Source organism: Branchiostoma floridae, chromosome 13 (genome assembly GCF_000003815.2).
Source record: "Branchiostoma floridae strain S238N-H82 chromosome 13, Bfl_VNyyK, whole genome shotgun sequence".
Lineage (NCBI taxonomy): Eukaryota > Metazoa > Chordata > Leptocardii > Amphioxiformes > Branchiostomatidae > Branchiostoma > Branchiostoma floridae.
In genome coordinates, this window is record NC_049991.1 from 8,121,685 (window position 1) to 8,143,753 (window position 22,069).

General features: G+C 38.6%; 1 protein-coding gene across 1 annotated transcript in view; it reads right to left on the bottom strand.

Annotated features, from left to right (window-relative positions):
• Positions 1–589: 589 nt before the first annotated feature.
• Positions 590–22,069, bottom strand: part of LOC118429433 (polycystic kidney disease protein 1-like 2) — a 28,874-nt gene continuing 7,394 nt past the window's right edge. The window contains exons 12-43 of the mRNA XM_035839920.1: positions 21,774–21,920; positions 21,183–21,370; positions 20,625–20,757; positions 20,268–20,296; positions 19,818–19,943; positions 19,296–19,421; positions 18,557–18,874; positions 17,933–18,107; positions 17,187–17,381; positions 16,327–16,541; positions 15,483–15,710; positions 14,955–15,056; positions 14,371–14,486; positions 13,833–13,998; positions 12,425–12,574; positions 11,827–11,955; positions 11,005–11,161; positions 10,119–10,390; positions 9,284–9,419; positions 8,804–8,903; positions 8,333–8,456; positions 7,628–7,799; positions 6,665–6,856; positions 5,876–6,030; positions 5,448–5,620; positions 4,972–5,124; positions 4,403–4,605; positions 3,669–3,887; positions 2,969–3,054; positions 2,133–2,267; positions 1,412–1,534; positions 590–1,054 (exon numbers count right to left, since the gene is read on the bottom strand). Coding sequence (XP_035695813.1) covers positions 695–1,054; positions 1,412–1,534; positions 2,133–2,267; positions 2,969–3,054; positions 3,669–3,887; positions 4,403–4,605; positions 4,972–5,124; positions 5,448–5,620; positions 5,876–6,030; positions 6,665–6,856; positions 7,628–7,799; positions 8,333–8,456; positions 8,804–8,903; positions 9,284–9,419; positions 10,119–10,390; positions 11,005–11,161; positions 11,827–11,955; positions 12,425–12,574; positions 13,833–13,998; positions 14,371–14,486; positions 14,955–15,056; positions 15,483–15,710; positions 16,327–16,541; positions 17,187–17,381; positions 17,933–18,107; positions 18,557–18,874; positions 19,296–19,421; positions 19,818–19,943; positions 20,268–20,296; positions 20,625–20,757; positions 21,183–21,370; positions 21,774–21,920 — 5,303 coding nt within the window. The 3' untranslated portion in view covers positions 590–694. The remainder of the gene's footprint in view (positions 1,055–1,411; positions 1,535–2,132; positions 2,268–2,968; positions 3,055–3,668; positions 3,888–4,402; positions 4,606–4,971; positions 5,125–5,447; positions 5,621–5,875; positions 6,031–6,664; positions 6,857–7,627; positions 7,800–8,332; positions 8,457–8,803; positions 8,904–9,283; positions 9,420–10,118; positions 10,391–11,004; positions 11,162–11,826; positions 11,956–12,424; positions 12,575–13,832; positions 13,999–14,370; positions 14,487–14,954; positions 15,057–15,482; positions 15,711–16,326; positions 16,542–17,186; positions 17,382–17,932; positions 18,108–18,556; positions 18,875–19,295; positions 19,422–19,817; positions 19,944–20,267; positions 20,297–20,624; positions 20,758–21,182; positions 21,371–21,773; positions 21,921–22,069) is intronic.

A 22,069-nucleotide genomic window follows, 5' to 3' on the forward strand; every position in this document is an offset into this window, starting at 1 on the left:
GCAACTTTCAGAGAAGGTTACAAAATGAGTGAGTATAATCAACAGTTGGCTAAAGCAACATGTGAATTGACCTTACCAAAATTATACATGTACAACTTCATATAAGGCTTAGAGGAACAAGTCACACAAAGTTCAAATAAGCAACGTTGAACGATATTGATACATTTGTGGCGAACAGGATATGAAAATGTTGTTCTTGCCACCAAAAAATAGGATCATATTGACGGATGCTACATGAAACATCAATCTATTTTTGAATGGGACAAAATACACAGATACAGACACAGGTAGAATTATATATTAGTCTAGTACAATGAACATGTATACATGAAGGTACCACGTGCACTTTAGAGATTTGGGAATTTAGAGATATCTCGGCAAAATTTCAGCAATCCTACATGTATGTCATAATTCATTTGTTTTACACACAAAACAAACCATACTAGATGAATGCAATCAGACAGATTCCTTCTGATTCCACAGTAGAAACACTGACATTATATACAATATGGTATGCATTATGTACATTTGTAGACTGTATACTTTTATGACAAAGGCCAAAGAAAGAAATACAAACACATGTACATGTAGTATATACAAGTTTGAACACATCTTCAGTTCATTGTACTTTAAAACATTTTTCAGTGCAATGTTATCACAAACAAGTGCATGTTCTTGTATATTATTATGACAACTAAATTAATTCCAGTTCATTCTCTAGAACCATAGCCAACCGGCTGTCAATCCGACGTTCATTTCTCTGCCTGGCTGAGGAAGGTCCAGGTTGTGTGTGTGACCCTGCGCCTGGTACACCCTCCCTCAACTTCTCACTGGTTGCCACCTGTCCTGGCAAATCCCCCAGACTTTCAACTGACTCAGACAACAAATTGTTGTAGTTCATGGACACTTCCAGAAAGCTGGTTGGGGAAAGGGGTGTTTCTGTACCTGGTCTGTATTCAGCTGGCCCAGACAAGGATGCTGACTCCCCCTCCAAAAAGCCATGGAACAGCCCATAGGTGTCAGTCCCAAAATCATCTGGTAGAATGTCTTTGCCCTAGTATTGAAATAAAACAAAGACATGAAACTACATCAATGAACCTTGTAATAGTGTCATTGAGGGCAATTTGAAGATTATCCACAGGACCATCAAAAAGGTGTCGCATTGGTCAGGTGGTCCTTGCAGACAGCATACATGTACATGTACATGAAACTTACATTGTATAATTTGTATCTTAGGTGGGTAGGAGTTGGGAAAATGAAGGTCAAGTTTGATAATGGGACTCTGAGTATGGTATGGCAGTGAAATTTCTGATCTCGTGTTCTTGGCATGCTTTACACATATTTTTTTTCCAGTGGTAGCTTACCATGGGAAGAGTAAGAATTGGACCACAAAAGATTATCATAAACCTACTGAGAAGTATCTTGCGGTGTGATACTCCAGATCATCGATGGCGTTCTCCTGTTGAGCCTGTGGAGTGATGTACAAACGGTACACTGACGACACAAACTTGTCGATGCGCTCAGGGAAGGTCACCTACAGAGAGACACGGCATCAAAAGTTAACAACTACAAGTGATTCCATGTCGTTATTGATTTCTATGTCTTTACCTGTGTAAGACTATTCACTGTAACCTGGAATCCATCATTTTCACATGTAGCTCCAGTTTTGTTTGTATTGCATACCCGGTAAACTGCCTAGATTTGCTCAGTTTGCTCCTGGACCAATGATTGTTTCTGAATAGAGTAGAATCCCTGAAATGTTTGGTACTTCTTACATTATTTTGAGAATTATATATATTATTAAGTGTAATTCAGGCCAAACTCCCAACACCCTGTTGAAACACCCCATGCAAACATTGCATAACCTACAAAATGTAGAACCAGCTGCTGTACATGTACAATGTATATGTGCGCCACCTGATAATTCCCAACAGAACTGCAGACTGCTAATAAAGCCATGAGAAATGCTACTTACAGTACATGTACTTCTAGATAACACAAATGCAACAGTTATCTTTGAGCTACACGTAATTGCCATGGTAATCATTTAGATGTATTATTATATGATTGTGCTCCTCTTATGATATCCATTGATACAATATATACATATACTTGAGTAACTAAAGAAGTACCTCAATTTGTTTTGCAGACACATAGGTTCCCTTGTTTGCTTGAGGCCCCCTGGCTTTTTTGTTCAGTCCTGCATCTTGAGCTGCTGGCAGAGCCGGTGAAGAAGGTTCTGCTAATCCAAATACCTTTTTGAAACGCTGAAATAAAATGATTTTCTTAAAGACAGTATTTTCTCGCAATAGTATCAGCTATTTGGTTGACCACTTAAAAACGAAGAAATATGCTTAAATTTACCTTGATGAAGGCTGGCATCCAGGTAAACAATATTTTGAGACAATTCCATCATTAAAACTGGATAAGATACAGAGATTGACTCAATTTGGATGTTTTGAGTGACCAAATGTATTTTGATTTTAATAATATGATCAGTTATTTAGTTAATGACTTCAAAATGCAGAAATATGCTTTGATTTACCTTGATGAAAGTTAGACATCAAGGTAAATGATACATTGTATTTAATGACAATTTAATCTCTACAACTAGATAAGATTTACCCAATCCCAATGTTTTGATTGACAGCCATCACTCTTCACTAAAATGAACTGCCACAATGATTACATGAGATGTGATTCTAAGATTAGTTGTAAATGATGTCACTAACTTGAATCCTTGCAAGTACATGTAAATGTCATCCTTTTGTCAATTCATTCCACTGACAATAAAAGAAGAGTGATGGATGTCACTCCAAACCTTGAAATGTCTGGGAGATATCCAGTTGCAGAGATTAAATTATAATGAAATATCAAAAATTATCTAATTCAGTTACAAATGTACATGTACTTAATAAGAAATATTAAAAATCTACATGTATTGTGGCGTGTGCATTTCAATACTTACCCCCAGCATGAAATCCACTATTTCATAATCATTAGCCTGCTTGTCATTCTCTTTCCTAACTTCCTCAAAGGAAGTCGTCAGTATTCCTATAGACCAGGGCACAAAATTCACAAAATTAGTGATGTGTACATGTATGCCTCTCAAGGAGTGATGCAGCTTTCTTTTCTACATGTACCTAGTGTATTGAGATTGTGTATTGACATGCATCCATCTGTCTTATGTATATTCATGCAGTATACAAGGGTAGGGGAAAAATTGCTTAGTTCAACTTATTGAAGAGCTAACCTTCCACTGGTTGCGACAAGAAAGACAGACATGTACAGTTTCTTCTGGTTCTTTGTACTTGGCTAGATCTTTTTGAAAAGTAGAATGAACAGTGTTCCAACCCATCCCGAGGACTGCAACCCTTTCAGGTAAGCTTTCACGTCAGGGGAATAAGATTGTATTTGAACTCTCAACCATTAGATCCAGAGGCAGACTTGCATCCCGGTGTGGGAACCAACGTAAGAATTCAGAGGGGCGAGTAAGAACAGAAAGAAACAAACATGCAGACACCCAGGATCGAACCCAGGACGGCAGATTACAAATCCAACGTGCAAACTACAACACCAAAAGCTCTAGAGACGTTGGCGTGGTCAGTTTGGTAGCGCTTTAACACCCTTGTTACACACACATACATGCTTTTTAAACCAAAACTTACCAACAAACACATTGAGGATGACAAAAGCCATGGATAAGGAGAAGCTCACAAACAGGATAGTTCCCATGAAGGGCTTTGCCGCGATGATCTCATCCACCTCGAAGTAACCCATCGTCGTGCCAACCAAGGTTTCCAAAGTGTCGACAAAGCTGGAGAAGTCCTTGAGGTGAATCCCGAGGACCAAGTACCCCAACATGGAGAATGACATAAACAGTACACCTGGAAAAGAAGAATCTTGCATGAGATCTTGATTTGAGATTTTTTTCAGTATTAATGGAAAAGAATATGGTTTGAAATTCATGATCCATGTTTCTGTCACAGAAAATATCATACTTGTCAACATTTAATTGTGGTCATGAGATTACCTCAGGTACAATGTACATGAATCACCCCTCCATTGCACATCAAATAACCCAACACACATCAAAAAGAGTACATGTACAATGTACATTGTATAGAGTAGGCCCTGTGCGTTTGTCTTAAAATGCATTTAGCTAAGTTGTGGAACTACACACATGTACATGAATCCATACATGTACCTGGAAAAGCATGATGCTTTACTTCAGTTGAAGATGGTTGATGGCTTTACCTTTATCAAAAAATAGACATTTAATTTTGATGTTTGTTCAACTTGTTAGAATGACTCCGAATGACTTGAGAATGTGTAAGTCCCTCAGTGATGCAAGCAGCATTTTTTGCCGTTTAAGAGAGACATTATCCTTAGAATCACTCACCAATGATGGTAGCAAAACCAGTCAACTCTTTTGAGGAGTGTCGGATGGTTGCAGACAGCAGGGACATCCTGCGGTTGAAGCGCAGTAGACGGAACAGCTTCAGGGTGGTCGCATAAACCAGACACGAAACCAGATACTCGTACAGCTGGTTCCAACCACTCACATACTGCAGGTTGACGTAGGTCTTGTCTCTCCCATTGGTCCTGATGTAGTCAATTCAGACATCATCTGTTGTTTTTTGTCAGTGACACTGGCAAAATCTTGTTGGAGAGAGTTTTTATTTCCTACATGTAGCTGTGCATATCAATTTACTGCCAGTATATAAAAACTCTCTCCAACAAGATTTTGCCAGTGTCACTGATGAAAAACAACGGATGTTGCTTGAAATGTCTGACCATTTCCAAAATCATATCCAGTTGCTTTTCTGCTTTTTGACACATAATTGCTGAATCTCAAACAAAAGTCGCTTCCCTTTCAAAATTGTGGTATGTTTTCACACTTGTTTGAAGGCAGTGTCATATACAAAATGTATGCTGCATGCCTGTCAGTCACACTGTACAGGTCCTCACCTGGCAAGGTCATCCAGAAGACTGTTGGTGACGACCAACTTGTAGAAATATGCCACAATCGCAGCAATGGAGACGGCGATCACAAACAGTTCCATCCAGTTCCAAATGTCTGCAAAGTACTTTGTGCGATCTCTGCACAGCTCTCTCAATTCCCTGAAAAATTAATGTTGCTGTTTCTCTAGTTTTTGCACAAACCTACAAAGATTTGCATAACATTTGCATGAAATTTGCATAAGAATTTTGATATAGGAATTAGGATATAGGAGAAATTCTTTTACACAACCAGTATGTGCTTACTTTTCTTACGTTTCAGAAAGCAAAGTAAGTACATACTGGTCTTGTAAATGAATTTCTCCTATGTCCTACCAACCTGACAAAATTATTTTCAGAATTTTGATATACATTATAATATCATAATCTCTAATATTTGCATAAAATACAGGCATCCCAAATAAGTTTGATAAATGTGTTCTTACCTGTACATAAAGTACAGAAGGAATCCAAAGTATGTGACTTGGCACACAAGCTTCAAGGTGTCCAGGCTCGAGTAGTAGCTCAGGAGCCGCACGGGGCTGATGTTATAGGAGGGTATCATGTTTCCAGAGGGGAGGACTTCCAGTAGGAAACGAGTGTAGGTGAACAGGTTCACCTTCAAATAGAAATAGATTATTTGTATATTACTTATGACAGAAGGAGTCAACATAAACTTTAAGGTTAAATCATTTCCAAGAAGTTTTTCTGACATGTTTCCATTTTCATGAACATAATAAACAATTTGTTACTTTCTTTCCATTCAAAATATGCCTCAATCCAAGCTCTGTTGAAAGTTCCAAGCCTCAGAGTATGAGATGGTTTTTTTTCTAATTTTTGCAAGATACACTTAGTCTATGAAAATTTAACATACCTGTGCATTGTAGACGGAAAATTCCACCGCAACGGCCCTTGTCTTTCTATCCAACCATCCCTCTTGCTGTAGCTGCTGCGTCCTCTGTAACGATTCCTCCTTGTTCCCATCTAGATGTACAACATATCCTCCTCCTGTGTAGATGGCCATGATACCTGTGTACACAAGAACACAGATGATCAATTGATATATTTCACATATAGCTGGTTGTGTGGCCAATCAAAAACCACCATTCCTATTGGATACAAAGCTTTAGGTTGTTATAGACATAGGTTTTTAAAGAAGAAAGCTGTGCATTTATGATCGCCATTAAAGAACACTAAGTCTTGTAGGAATTATGGTAAAGAGTTTGGTTCTTATCACATTTTAAGACAGGGGTTTAATTGATGGGAATTATTTTTTATTACTGCATTGTCTGCATCTCTTGCTTTTGTAATCTAAATTTTACAGTCAAAGATCTTTATTTCAAAGCCTTGAATTCATGTAGATATAAGAGACAGACATTGGCATTTTTGACAAAACAGGTAGCTACCAATCTGTCTGAGTTATAGCAACCTGCTTGTTATTGTTAGATATTAGCAACTCATGTACTAGCTAAATTGTATTGTATGTATAAGTTGCCATACATTGTATCCTTTACAATCCTTGTACGTGTGCAATAAAGTTCTTCTTCTTTTTCTATCTGTTACTGGTAGGTTTTCTATTCTGCAAGATATGGTAACCTAAGTAGCATTGTTTTCCCACAGAGTAACTGGCACCATCACAAAGATCATTCTTAAAGGCCCTAACCTTCAACTGGATATGACTCTATCTCTCCTGACTGTGTGTAGGAATATTCCAGCCTCCCAACATCAATGGCAATGCTTTGGTTGTAGGGATAATGCTCCCATCTGGGTTTGTAGTTCCCGTGGTCTTCATTATCCCAGGAATATTCAGATGTGCATGTTACTCCCAGCAGTGGCACTGGTCTCTCACAGCCACCTGTTATCATATATAGGAAATAAAGGGAGAATACAAAAAAAAAATGTTATCAATAGAGGTCCTGACCATTCACCAATCATTTCAAGAAATTTTTTGCACTAAAATCAAGTGAGAGATCTAGAAGACCTTGAATTCTTGTCCGAGATTTTAAAGATTCTGTCTCAGTGGTGCTTGTGAAGCTTCTAGTCATTTACTGTACTATCAAAGCCAGAGTTGTGAATGATTAAAAAATATCTACAGAGTGACTCTTATATCATTGTAGAATATAGGAATGGGCTGAATGTACTTTGAGTTTTCACATTGCCAAGCAACGTTTATCAAATATGAAATTTAATGTAATGTCATTGTGCCAAGCAAAGCTATTGCGGACGTCAAATCTATGATTTGCTTAGGCGTGTACTAGCTCAGCACATAATGTACTGATTGTCCTTTGACTGTAGAGAGACACTTGAACTGTTATAGAATCACATAACTATATTTTAAGAAGTCGTTATAAGTGGTAACTTTACAAACAAGACCATAGCACATCCAGGTCAAAAGATACAAAAAATGGAATTTCTGCTGCAGTACCAAAATTGACTTTGACCTTCATCTTTCCAACACCTACTCACATACCAAATATCATCACAATCCATCCAGATGTTCTTGGGTTATGCTGACTACAAACGTCTGGAAACAAAAACAGACAGACAAACAGACAGACACACCCAAAACTATATCTCCATTTTTCATGGAGATAAAAATTTTGTCCAGAAGAAAAACCTTGCTCACCTTCCTTAACTCTGAGCTGCCTGATGATGGCATACCCCACCAGCATGGAGATCTTGTCAGCCACCAGCGGGCCCATGTTGTCTGCAGGCTGCTGGTTGTACCATGGACCCGGTCGCAGGCCGTCGAGTAGCGGGCCTTGAGCCCATGCCCAGAAGTTCTCTGCAGTCTTAATCTGGAGAGAACATCTTTTCTTAAAATCTAACTGATGAAATTCTAATGATACTTTTTTCAGGTAGTGATACAAAATGTAGATGCCAAATAAACAATCATGTGAGTATAATTCAAAGCTATTACAGTGTCTTAATTGTGAAGAAAAAAACACTCTGAAATTGAAACTCTGAGTTCCTAACATCACCATCCATGGGCTGAATCTAAATTAGTTGTTTTCCTCAATAGTTTACCACAATGACTGTGTCAATCACTAATGCCCTTGTGAGAAGAGTGCTTGCATAATATCTGCCTCTAGAATCATTCTCATGGAAAATACTTAAATGGTACATACGTGGCTTTTCTCTGCTTAGCACTCATAGGAAACAGTATGGTAGTTGAACATTAACACACAAGCAGTACTACATGTACCTGTGGACTAGCCCCCCGTGTGTGCATGCAAAGCTGTGCGGCCCAAGGGCTAAAGAGACGAAGATGGGTGCTACCCTATACATGATATGGAGTAGGAAGAAATTGGTTATCTAGCTGTGCTCTGACCTGTTCAAAGTCCTGTAAAAACGTTTCCTGTAAGGTTTGGCGCACCCAGTAAGCATGTTCATCCCGACTGAAGTAACTGATGACCACAATGATGAAGATGTACATCAGGTAAACCGATATCTCCCTGTGAGGAGAAATCTAAACTTTAACACATTGTATTCTATATATCACACAAGATACCAGCCCAACTGTGGTTTGGATCGCCCAAAGGCTGATGATCAGACCCAAGGGAGAGCTAGGATCAAGTTGGAGTTTATCTGTGTCATGCCCGCCCAAGAATGCAAACATTGCAAAGCAAAATAAACATCATAAGTATGGGTTTGGTGTGGGCATGGGAAAAATGCATTAATGATTCGTTAATAATGCAAACTTGTAGGAACTGTAGAACCAAAAGACATTAAGAGATAAAGGGGCACAAAACCGTGTCATGTACTTTTTTTGAATTTTAAAAGATTAAAAGTTACATTGTACCTTATGATGCTGTACATCTTGAGTTCCTTGTTCCTGAGTGCCCGTGCAGCCTCAAGTTCATCTTCGTCAGGTGGAGCCTGGTCTGTCATGGAACTGTGATCTAGGTCATGGCGAAAATGATATACAGTCAAACCTGTATAGTACTAAGTAGTACTACATATTTTAGGGAAAACCTGGCCAAGGTGACCACTTTTTAGGTGTTCTTAACATCATTTTCCTATTAAGAGGCCTGTCTACAGTTACCATCTGTCCTATTATACATGTTGACCAGATATTTTTGGTCGCATATAAGTGGTCTCCTTGGGCAGTTTGGTTTAAGTGGAAAAAAGGTCCACACGAAGAGCCATGTGTCCAACCTTCAATACTGTGCCCATTTCAGACACAGTGGACTTAAAACCACTAACCCAATGGCCTAAAAAAGGCAATAAGATCTGTACCCTTAAACTGCCTTACTTGAGTCTTTAAACATGTATAGCTCACCTGGGGACAGGTGCATAAACTCCTCGTCTGACTCCAGGTCTGGGTCCAACTCCATCTGCTCCTCATCATCATCATCGTCATCATCATCATCACTGGACTTTAGGAACATGGCGACAAACAGTCCCAGGAGGAAAACCTAACAAAAAATTCCAAAACATTTTGAAATTCTTACTACAATTAGGTAGGCTCTTATTTTCTAGCAGCTTGATCACCATCATGCTCTATGGTCTTTGTTCCTGTGACACAGGCATTGAAAGCAGGGATTGTTTTTTCTTAAACATTTGACTTGATATGAGATGTGTACCCCACAAAGCATAACTTGACCTACCAGACTGATACTTTTGATCCCGTCATATTGGGGCTTACCGTAATGTCATCAGTAAGCATTGTGGGTCCTTTTATAACGTACTTGAGGAGATATGGCAGTACTCAAATGCAGGTTCTCTGGCTTAAAGTCCGCTTAACAGGATTGCAACCCTCTCCAGAAGTATGCAAATTGATTGAGCAACAATAACTGAAATTGGAACTCTCAAATTCCAAGCCCATGCAGCACTGGGTCTACTTTGGTTGTTAATTACCTCCATCTATCCATCTATACAATTACTGGTCAAAACCCTCTTTGGGATATCCTGACCAGGCAGGTACACAGTGGTGAGCCGGTTGATGGTGCCAAAAAAGTAAGCTTCTGGATAGAGCCTAATAAATTTTGCTACATATTGCTAGAAAAAGTAAGTGTTATGTGGTTTAAACATCATTGTAGCACAAACCTAAGCCATGACAACACAGGACACTGATTATACATTGACTTTTACCTATGAATTTATCTAACACTTGCCTTGATTGGTTGAGTCACCAGGACAGACGAGGTAAAGGACACGACCATGGACGTGATCCACTTGGTCGCCGTCTCGTTACCAAACTGGATCCCGTAGAAGATCACGAAAGTTGTGGAGGTGCCCACCGCCAGGAATACAAGTATCCAGGCGACTATGATACCCCACCAGGGGAAGCTGAACTTCCTCTTCTTCTTCTTCTTGCTGTTATCTTTATTGGTGCGGCCGTCAGACTGGGATGGTTTAGGGATGCTGTGCACACTCTGAGAAACAACTGTGCGGTTGGATGGATAGTATTAGTATGTTTGAGTTTTGAAATTAGAATTTCGAGTAATGTTTTCCAAGCTAGACTGGAACATTGGTAGGTGCACTCTGGGAAACGACTGTACATGTGTGGTTGAATGGATAGTATCAGTAAATTTTGAGTTTTAAATTGGAGGAAAGGCAGATGTCGAGTAATGTTTTAAAAGGAATGAACAGACCCTCCAAATCGACATGAATAAAGTAACATATGGACTAAATTAAAAGCTGAATGGTGTGCCATCAAATTTAGATGAGAGGGGGAAGATATGACAGAATAATGCTCAGAAAATTGAAAAGGGGTACTGAAAATCATTGATACGGAAGTTGTATGTCCACGTTTTTCTTATCACACCACAAATATGTGCTCTGTCTTGCATTGTGTTGGTACAGTAGTTGTTTCAACCAAAAAAAAATTGCAAATGCCTACTGTTGGGCCCTCCTCCTACTGCAAAAGTTACTGCACATTTTCCTCAATTTATGGTATCTAAAATGCCATTGCACTAGTCCCTTGCTACATGTAATGTACTTTATTCAAAAGCTTTAGTTTCAAAAGAGAGATGTTTTGACTGGCTGAAGTCTTGATACCTTGAGAGGAACATGTTGTCTTCTCAGTGTCCTGTTGCTCCAGCGCTACCAGAACCCTGGATGGTCTCTTCCTGCGTGGGCGAGACTTACGGAACAGCTGCACGATGATGAGGTTGATGGGGAAGGTGATGAGGTTGGACATCAAGCCAACACCAATCTGACAACACAATCAAGAGAATATTTTTAAAATCTGTGTTTTGTACTATTCTTGCAATCTTGAAAAATGGCTTAGGCCGAAGATGTATCCAGGTTAGATAAAGGTCGAAAAAAAAATCATCTATTAGAAGTACAGTAGTTAAATGCTTATTGTCAGAAATCTAATTAATCATCATTAATCTTATCAATATGATTATCTGTGCTAATGGAAAACATAAGTTTCACCACCACCAAACTTTCAGCACCAAGGAAAGAGCTTTAACAACAATGATAGAACTTGGAGGAAAATTCTTACTTCATGAGTCTTTGAATTGATTTTGATTGAAAAAATAGCAAGAATGTATCTTTGATGAACATTATCATTGGCTGAGCTAGTTTCCTTTGATTAGATATAATAGGCAATTTTTGCCTCTTTTTTTATTTCACAAGTTTCCTTCATTCTAATACACATCCCTCTATCAAGAATATGTAGACATGTACTATGGTTCTGTTCCACAGTCCCAGGGTCATAAAAGATACCTTTAATTATATTTTCTTACAGTACTTAGAATGTGGCAGAATATTTTGAGCGGTTACAGCCTTTTTGCCCTCTAAGAAGTTCTGTACTCTTTTGACAATTTTTCTATGTGATATATAAAGCGACATATCTAAAAGTACTTTCTGTACCTGCTCTGCGCTGAGTATCAAAGGTCCAATCCTGATGGCATTAGAGGAGGGCTGATCAGGCAGGATCCCGTACCACATGGCACTCACTAACATGGCACACATCAGCAGGGACAGGCATGTCGCTAGCCGCTGGGGAGAGGAGGGGGGCAAAAATCATAAAGTTTACACGATAATTAAAAGGAAGCAATGTTACTGATGATTCACTGATTCATATTCAACTTGTTATCATTTGAACTATACATGTATCTTAAGATTGGCTAGATTGGAATACAAACATATTTTTTATAATTGATGAGTGGATGTAGTCAGAATGACTCAGACTCAAGTTTTTCTTTATTCCTCTATGTTTCATTTCTGATTGAATCATATTCTAAAATGTCCAGGAAATAAAGTAATGGACTGGAGTGGCATATTCTTACAATTTTATTCTGACGTCCAAGTCCAAAAGCATAAAGAAGAAAAAAAATACCTAATCGAGTTTGTTAGGACACATAGTCAGTTTGTTTTTTCTGAACAGCCCACACACAGGGAAGTTATTTCAATATCTCTTAGTTATTAGTCTTCCTAGATGATGTTAATTATTCTCAACAAGACTTACCTGAAGACGTGTGAATCGGCTCCGAGGAGGCCTGAGGAAGACTGAGAACCAGATGTGCCCATCCTCCAGGTCCTTACTGGTCTTGGAGGTGAAGAGGTGCTGGAAGGACAGGGCCTGTTCTCTACCAGCTACAGGCAGCAGCCGGCTCACCTGAGGATAGATACATGTATGACAATGGGTGAACTTGGAGGTGAAGAGGTGCTGGAAGGACAGGGCCTGTTCTCTACCAGCTACAGGCAGCAGCCGGCTCACCTGAGGATAGATACATGTATGACAATGTTGGAGGTGAAGAGGTGCTGGAAGGACAGGGCCTGTTCTCTACCAGCCACAGGCAGCAGCCGGCTCACCTGAGGATAGATACATGTATGACAATGTTGGAGGTGAAGAGGTGCTGGAAGGACAGGGCCTGTTCTCTACCAGCTACAGGCAGCAGCCGGCTCACCTGAGGATAGATACATGTATGACAATGGGTGAACTTGGAGGTGAAGAGGTGCTGGAAGGACAGGGCCTGTTCTCTACCAGCTACAGGCAGCAGCCGGCTCACCTGAGGATAGATACATGTATGACAATGGATGAACTTGAAGAGAAGAGGTGCTGGAAGGACGGGGCCTGTTCTCTACCTGCTACAGGCAGCAGCCGGCTCACCTGAGGATAGATACATGTATGACAATGTTGGAGGTGAAGAGGTGCTGGGCCTGTTCTCTACCTGCTACAGGCAACAGGCAGCTCACCTGAGGATAGATACATGTATGATAATCATGCAAGGTACATAAACAATGTATGGCAACAAAGACTAGACAATATTGTATACAACCACAAGAAGCAATCACTGCTGCAAAACTTTTGAATTATACTTATTAACTTAAGCTAACTTTTGAATTATAGTTTTACGGTAGTGATTGCTTCTTGTGGTTGTATCCTACATTCTTAATTGCTTGACGGTACTAGTTATAATTATATTTCACACAGCGTCTCTCTATCATTGTTACATTTTAACTAGTGTTAAGCTTTTAAAATGTATTAATGTATTTTAGTGAACTGTAACCAGTGTTTATTGATTGTGCATTTTATATAGTGTTGGCAAGCTTCATGTGATATCTGAAAATGTCAGATGCCAAGCCAAAAGCAATAACGCTGAATCTGAATCTCTTAGACAACAGTACTATGAGGCTACTTACAGAACAACATAATATTATCAATAGGTCAGACATGGTGGTGACTTAGCCTGGATGTTAAATGCTTCTGTCTCTTTATCAATTAGGGACATAGCAAAGTCCAACCCTTGCAAGACAAGGAACAACGGATATTAATCCGAATAGTGAGTGTATACATCAATATATTACCGTTTTTTAAGCCATAGGAAGGAAGAATAATACTGTATACAATGTATCATTGAAACAGGACTTACCCTTCCATCGCCCTTCTCCACAGCCAGCCAACAGTTGCCGATAAACATGTACTTGGCTCCAGTCAGCACATCTCTCACTACGATGTGACGTAGGAACCAGGACGCATGGCCTCCACCACCGCTATTGTCGTGCCACACTCGCATGTACATCAAGTTTCCAAGAGGTCTACAGAAAGGAATGTTGACAGAAATAGACAAAACTAGTGGGTTTCCTGCACATGGCATCATCACTACAAAGTTACATATTATCTCTTGGATCTCTAAAAATCATTTCATTTCATGTATTAATTTGTAAATGAGATTATAAAGAATCATAACTTTAAGTATATATCCATACTTGGTTACTGTTGAACTCAAAACATTTCAGATATCATTGTCCTATCAAAAAGTACTGTTAAGAGAAAATAGATTAATACAGCTTTTGAAAATTGTGTACTCCACCATAAAGATTCCTCCGTATGACAGGGCTTCAAAACACCCTCTAAGCACACAGGACCATGTAAAAGATACTTTTTGCATAAATTATTGCTAAGGGTACCTTGCAGTAGACAAGAGAAAAGAGTCCTTGCCACCCCTTCGTAGAACCCTCCTCTTGGGATCTTCCAGCTGCCGTGCTCCTGACTCGCCTCTCTCCCCATTAAGTACAATGCTAACCTGTAGACATATATTAGGTGACTTTCATTAAGTCAATTTGTAGTCATTCTTGTGGTTACTACATTTGTACCATATCATTTGTGGTTGCTGTTTTTACATCACAGCAAACACTAATAGTCTTCTCCTGTTTTTTTTTTATACAAATGGTCATCTTCATCACATTATGCTCTATATTCCTTTTTATATCATTGTTAAAGTTCATCATTCATATCAAACATATAGGTATTTTCATACTGTATTCAGTTTTTACCAAACAGTAAGTTCCTTTTTTTGTAAAGTTGACAATAAGAAATGACACTAATAGACCAACAATTTGACATATTATTACCGGTATAAAGTGCTAAAATAGAAATTTATTACTTTTTAGCTTGCACTTGAAGATCAAACAATGGTACAAAGTTGCTCTGCAAGCAATTTCGATGCAACCTTTTAGGTTGTATCCTTTTGAAAAGCAACTCCAGTGCCCACCTTAGACTTTGTGCCACACCCCTTCCATAGCCCAGTGTACACAAAAATCTCATACAGGTATCTGTCTCCTGGTTGGTTGTCTGGTAGTGGAGTCAGGCCAAGCTAAGAAAAGTACATTTATTTTAGAAAATCATGTTAATTACTTTCAATGAATTTTCTACATCAACAAATCTACCAAACAAAAACAAGTAAGGATTTGTAAGTTCACAAAACAAAAATTCTAATGCGGTGTGAGAATATAACACGGTCATGTGGACAGGCTCCTTTACATTGATGGAATCATAGAAATGCTATATGATTGTGTATGTATTACATTTTTTGCAAATTTTCATTAGAATCAGTCTGACCTACACAATCATCACACAGTAATATCTATATTTAACTTCATGGAAGATTGATGATTTCCATTGTTTTTAATTGGAAACATTGTATAATGCAGTCATGCAATCATGAATAATATCGGAGACACTGTTAATGCAAGAAGTCCTGACTAAGCATATTAAATTGACATCAGTTAAGTCTACCTACCATTTCTATATCCCTCTTATCCATTCTTCGAGCCCAGATTGCACCAATCGCAAATATCACATAGATGGTGATGATGGTCACATATGTTGTGATGTTGTCCAAGAACGACGCGTTGGCAAAGACATAGCTGAAGTCGATGGGGTTTGGCGGTACAAACAGGTCACTGGCAAAGGAAGTCAGGTGGTTACACAGGCACTGGGTGTGGGTGCTGTTGGAGCCATCTCCTACCTGTGGTTGTAAAGAGGAAAAAGTCTTATTAGTCGAAAATTTGAAAGAATGGAAATTGGAATGGAATTTTTTTCAGAAAGTTACTAGTACATGGTTTAGGCATTAGGCTTTAACAATAAAATGTGATGTATCAAATGTGATACCGGTGTATTATGGCCAACTGTGTATAGAGTGTTTGCCTAGCATTCAGTAGGTTGTGAGGTCAATCCCCGGCCAAGTCATACCAAAGACTTTAAAAATGGTACATGCTGCTTTCTCTGCTTAGCACTCAGCATTCAGGAAAGAGCATGGAAGTTGAAACACACCAATACCAATGGACTAGCCCCCTGCTGTAGTGATTACAAAGCTGTGTGGCTCAGGGCTACTGAAGTGGAGATGGGTGCTGCCCTATGCACCATTTAGGCACAGGAAGGACTTTGACTTTGGTCAGTTGTGCCTGTTTTCTATGCATACTATTGGCACTACCCATACATTTATATACATGACTAGCTCTAGTATTAAGCCGTGTAGTGCAAGCATAAAGACATAGAAGGATGTTTTACTGTTGCAACTTGTAACAACCATTGACAATAATTCTTGCAGACATGGCTGTAACATTACATGTATCATCCCCCACCTTACAGCCTGTAGTGTCCCAGTCATTCAGAGTATCATTCCAGAATATACACTGTGACACGTAGAACAACAGGGAGTAGTTGGAGCTGAAGGTTGTGTAATCTGCCGTGGGTGAAACTGTGGCGACTCCCTCCTCCTGGATACCGACATAGACTGTGCCGTTGTTGTCTTCAGGAATAAGGTCAGGGTCAACGAAGAGTCGATAGAATCCATTGTCTGAAAAAGTAAATATACAGTACAAGTCATGTAGATGTGATTAAAACCTTTTCCACAGTAAGCTAACCCTTGCACCCTTGCTGTGGTCTCAAAATGAGGTATCTTGTTCATGGCTCATCCAATAATCACTGATGTCCTACTGTAAGTTCATTTACACTTTTGGCACTTGAGAATTTCGTCTCATGGTAGAATTGACATGCATTTGCAGTATATTTGAGTTCCTTGAGTTTGAGTTAATTTGTACAAGACTTAAGTATTATCATATAAGACAGTGGTTACACCAAAGATGAAGACAGAAAATCTATTTACAGTGTCATGACTTTACATTGAAAGCCAGGAAGTTGTGCAGATCTAGATGTGCAGTATTTTTTTATGCACCAATGAAAAGACAGCTTTCTGGTGTTCTAGCGTTAAAGTTTTTAAATGTGTGTATCCAAGGTCTATACATTATCATGTAGATTATGTGCATCATAATATAATTTCCCTTGGCCTAAGTTTTCCAGCTGATGGTAACAAAGATTGTCATTGTTGGTTTTCGAATTGAAAATAATGGCAAAATGTACAGAAGAGTGATACAGATTGTAGGGTAACAAAGTATTCATTTCAGCAAAATTTCTGTCATACACAATGCCAACGTCATCTTACCCTCGCCCATATCCTCAATATTGTAGACCAGATAGGGATTTGTGATGTTGGGCTCATGGTCGAAGGAAACGTAGACTGTATATGTGGTGCCAGACACATCGGGTGCTATGTCCACATGTAGGGCAGGTTGTGCTGTACCACTGATGTTGTACTTATGGAGCATCACTGGTCCTGTAGGTCTTGGATATACATACTCTGTGCCAAAGATGGATAAATACAGAAACAGCTTTTGAAACTGTGTTTAACTAAAACTATACTTAGCTTATTGTTGATAATAGGCAATGTTAGGTTTTTATTCATGTGGGTACTAAAGGCTCTAATGTTGTTGACTTGCTGTAATTAAATCTGAAAACACTTGTATACACTGTCAGGCTTTTCATTTGACGTCATTTGCGCCATGTTGGATTACAGCGTACATCTGTAAACCACACAAAGATGCTACTGCTTAATTCAATTACCCGCCAACATGGTTGTTGGATTAGTCAGTCATATTCTACAGTGCACCAAGTTGGTAATTTCATGTGTGTGATTGAAAATGTAATTCACTTCATCACAGATTCTTAAAAATATATAAAATTAAAATACATAACAAATGTCGAACGTTGTACAATTTTATGATTTGATTTTATAGATGAATTCAATCATATTTTATGGCTAGACAATCCATACAGCTAACAAACAGATAATTCATTTTAAGGGTACATAATTTCTTAAAAACAACATACCATTAGATTCATACACCCTACCTGTATTCAGGCCATCCAGGTTTTTCTGCATGACTATGGAAATGGGTTCCTGAAGCCCAGAAACATTCAACTTGCTGTCTCCAACAACGTGCTCCAACATGAAGACATCAGACCTCAGCTGTCTCTCACCTTCAATGTCCCTAAAGGAGTACGGATTGGTCTTGAAGGTCACAGCCTGTGGGTTTAAAGAATATCCTTAAGTTCATGTATTGATCTAATCTATTGCCCTCCCCCAAGACATTTGTGGGCAACGTTATACTGTTAGTGCATTCAAGAGCATTTTTTTGGCTACACAGATTGAAATGAATCCATCAAAAACCTTTAGTAAAAAATGTGTGGAAGGGAAAAACAGTTGAAAGAAGCAAATTTAAGGAAATGCCTGAATAACAAATGCAGATTTACTAATGACACAGTGAAATAGCTGGTGCTTCTAAAATTCACATTGCCTACATTTGTACTATAGTACAAAATCTACACACACCTTATATATAAGGTGTGTATAGATTTTGTACACAAAAGGCATGAATCAATTCTACATGTATATTGGATACATTGACTTCTGAGCCTTCACCCCTCCAACCATACCAAATCATTCTTTCGAATAAGGAGTGTATCACTACTCACCCTAGTGTCCACTACTGACTCATTCCCAATGTCATTGAATAGACCCGTGTCCGGTAGAGCAAACTGTGACCCATCTATCTCAGCACTCTTATCAACTTCGTCTGCCAAGTTCCTTTCTATACTGACCACCAGTGTGCTGGACACAAGTCTGGGCACTTGTATTCCTGGTATGACATTGGTGGTGACTGTTGACATGACCTTGTTGAGAAGCCCCAGTACAGCCATGTTGGTTGTTTCAGTTGAATTGCCTTCGTCGTCTACTTCTGTAGAATTTCCACTCTCTGCCCGCTGTGATGAGTCAAGAGTCAGTGATGAGGCCTGAAAAAAACAATTTTTGACAAACTGGAAGATGAGAAAAAAAGGAAAAACCATGTAATGTCTCATAATTCTCCAGTGTAACCTATGATTGTTATTTCAAGAAATTGTGTTAACTTATCAATAAGACCTCAATATCTTAAGCGTGCATACCTTCTTAATAACTGATGCTGCATTATATGGGAGATCTCCTTAGATTCACCATTCTTTTTCTAACGTGGAAGTCTTAGGCTACCCGGAAGAATTGAAGTTAATATTATATAATATTGAATTTGAAATACTGATATTCATTTTTGGCACAGATTTCATGGCAAAGTAAAAATTGAACAATTGTGACATAATTGAGTCAAAACAATGGATGTGGGTCTAATGTCCAATACTCCTTATTATATATACAATAAGCATAATATCCCTATTGTCACACCTGAAGAGTATTTCCACAGCTTTCCAGGAGGTGTCTGCTAACATCTTCCACAAGTTCCTGGTCTGTTTCTGACACTGTCTCACTCAGAAAGTCTGTCATGGACGTCATTTCTGATATCACTATGTCCTGAAATATACACATTGAGAATATGACACATGCTAAATATGTAAATGACAAAAAACTGACAAGCAAATATGACAATGCTAACAACTTCCAGGTGTTTGAGACCTGCCACTAGGACTCCAACAAATTACTGTAAAATCTTGTATTTCCTATAAGCTGATCATTCCTCTAATGAAGTCGTATTGAAAGGGAATTCCAGCATAGCAGCAAGCTTTGTCTTATACTTTTCATGTATGTATGTCATGTTAGTAAACATGTTGGAATAAGTTGAATATTCATAGGTATATATTGTTACCTTCTGACAATATTGTAGGTTGAAATCTATTTAGAAAATTATGGACCAACAGATTGAAGTTAATCTTTGTCTAAAAATAGAGTAGTAAGAACATTTAACTTCACCTGGGAATCCCTAGTGACCTCTTGTGGAACTGCAGTTGCAGAGCTGATCACACTGGTCAACTTCTGCAGGTGACCAATAGATGTCATAGGCAGTGATGTCATGGACTTGATCAAAGTTTTACGTTGCTGTAGAAAATTAGAGTTTTACAGTAACTGTTACTTATTAAACTACACTGGTCAATGTAGCAGATCACCTTAGGTAAAGTGCTCATGGTGTAAAAATGCTGTGAAAAGAAGAAAAAGAAAATAGTTTTGCCATGCAGCTTTAGTGCATTTAGAATAAGCAACCAGCTACATATGTTAGTGATCTTCACTCATCCACAAACTAACATTTGTATACAGAGAAAGGGTATACACATGTACATGTGAGCATCTGCAATGCATTCAGAATTCTGCTTTCTACAGTGGTAACAATGACAACGACTATAACAAGCTAGTTGAAATACTTACCTCTGCTTTCTTTTCCTCTGTCATTGATGCTTTAAAAAGTAATAACCATATCATAATCTCAGAAAACGTGAAAAATGAAATTTGTGTCAAAGTTGTCTTTTAGAGATTTCAGAAAACATAGATAATCTGTAAAAGAATTGTGGTCAAGAGTCAAACTCATCAACAAATGATTAAACCAAATTGTCATCTACTGATAAATTACTGGATGAATTCTGAGATGTTAAAGATGAGGATAACTTTCTCCAAGAAAAGAAAAAGACATTTTATGTTACCTTTTCTGTTATATTACATGTAATGCATCTGGTATAATACTACATGATGAAGATGTTGTCTGCTGTCAGTTCTCTAGCACCTTACCTACTGACAGAGCAGATGACGAGGCCAGTGCCAGCCCCGCCCATTCTTCAATGTTCCCTGTATCTCCCAGATACTCAACTGAGCGAAGCGATCTCCTCAGAACTTCTTCATTTTTGCTAGCCAGTGGGAAAACCTATGAGGACAATCGGACACAAATTAAATAATGTTCCTATCTCAATCATGTAGTCCTCTGCTACAGTGCAAAAAGCCATAATGAGTCATTATGATGATACATGTTGTATTATTATTTCAATTTTTTTTGTACATCACGACTGTCTTAAGTACTGCACTGCAGAATTTTCTGAAATCAAAAGAACAGTTTATATAGACATGATTCTGTTACTTGTGTTTTCTTTATATAACTTCAAAAGTTAAGCACTGTACGCTATCCAATATTTTCAGATCACATACATGCTTTTATTGTCTTAATAGATTACAAATCACCAATGACCCTGTGAAGCATAATTGCATGATCATATACATGTATATGCTCCTTTTTCTATACTCTTTTATTTCAAAAAAATTGAAGTTTGTACTTCACAATACTTGCACCCCTACCTGTATGTTACCGACTACCCAGTTGATGTAAGCCCCCAGTGTGTCTTGTACTGTGACATACAGCTGCCATTTGTACTGAGAGGCAGCGTTCCCAGCTGGGAGATTCAGCTCCTTCTGTCCTGTCTTTGTTGCCCCTACGTTGAGCTGATTATTCAACTCACTTGGCAACACTGAGGAATTCTCTCGCACTGTATGAACAATGTTATGTCCAATGTAAGAGAAAAAAATCACTCATTATGAAAGTATGCCAAAAAGCAGTTACTCAAGCAAATAGATAAGACGGTACCTATTGTTTTCTAATTGTCTTCAGCTCTTTTGCATTCATAGTTAGGGTTTAAAAAGCAGTTTCTTCCAGATCTCTTCAGTGTCTCTAATGAAAGATAGCGGATACTATCTGAAACATTTGACTGTTTCCAAAATCATTTCCAGTTGCTTGAGTAACTGCTTTTTGACATGATATGATAATGATGATGGCATTTCTTATCACTTTTATGTCTAACCTTCATTGATGTACATTATGAAGTAGTATAGGGAAAAAATGTTTCGTTGGGGTGGGCGAGTAACCATTAGTCTTAAAAGTTACAATCAGGCCTGTCCTTGGTGCTGAAATATCTGATGGTATAGACTCACCATAGATCTGGTATCTATCTATCCCATCCTCGTCATACCAGCCTGTGCAGTTGAGTGTAAACGTGTCCTGGAGTGTCATACCCACAAGTGGGGACACTTCACAGGTACCTGAAGAGCGAGAAATAAAGACAAAAAATGAAGAAATGTCACTTCTTACAAGGATGGCAACATCTTTCCACAACATCACCTTTTAGTAATTCACACTGCCAACACAAAAGTTCCCATCTCATTTGGTACTTTATTTTTCTTTACTCACT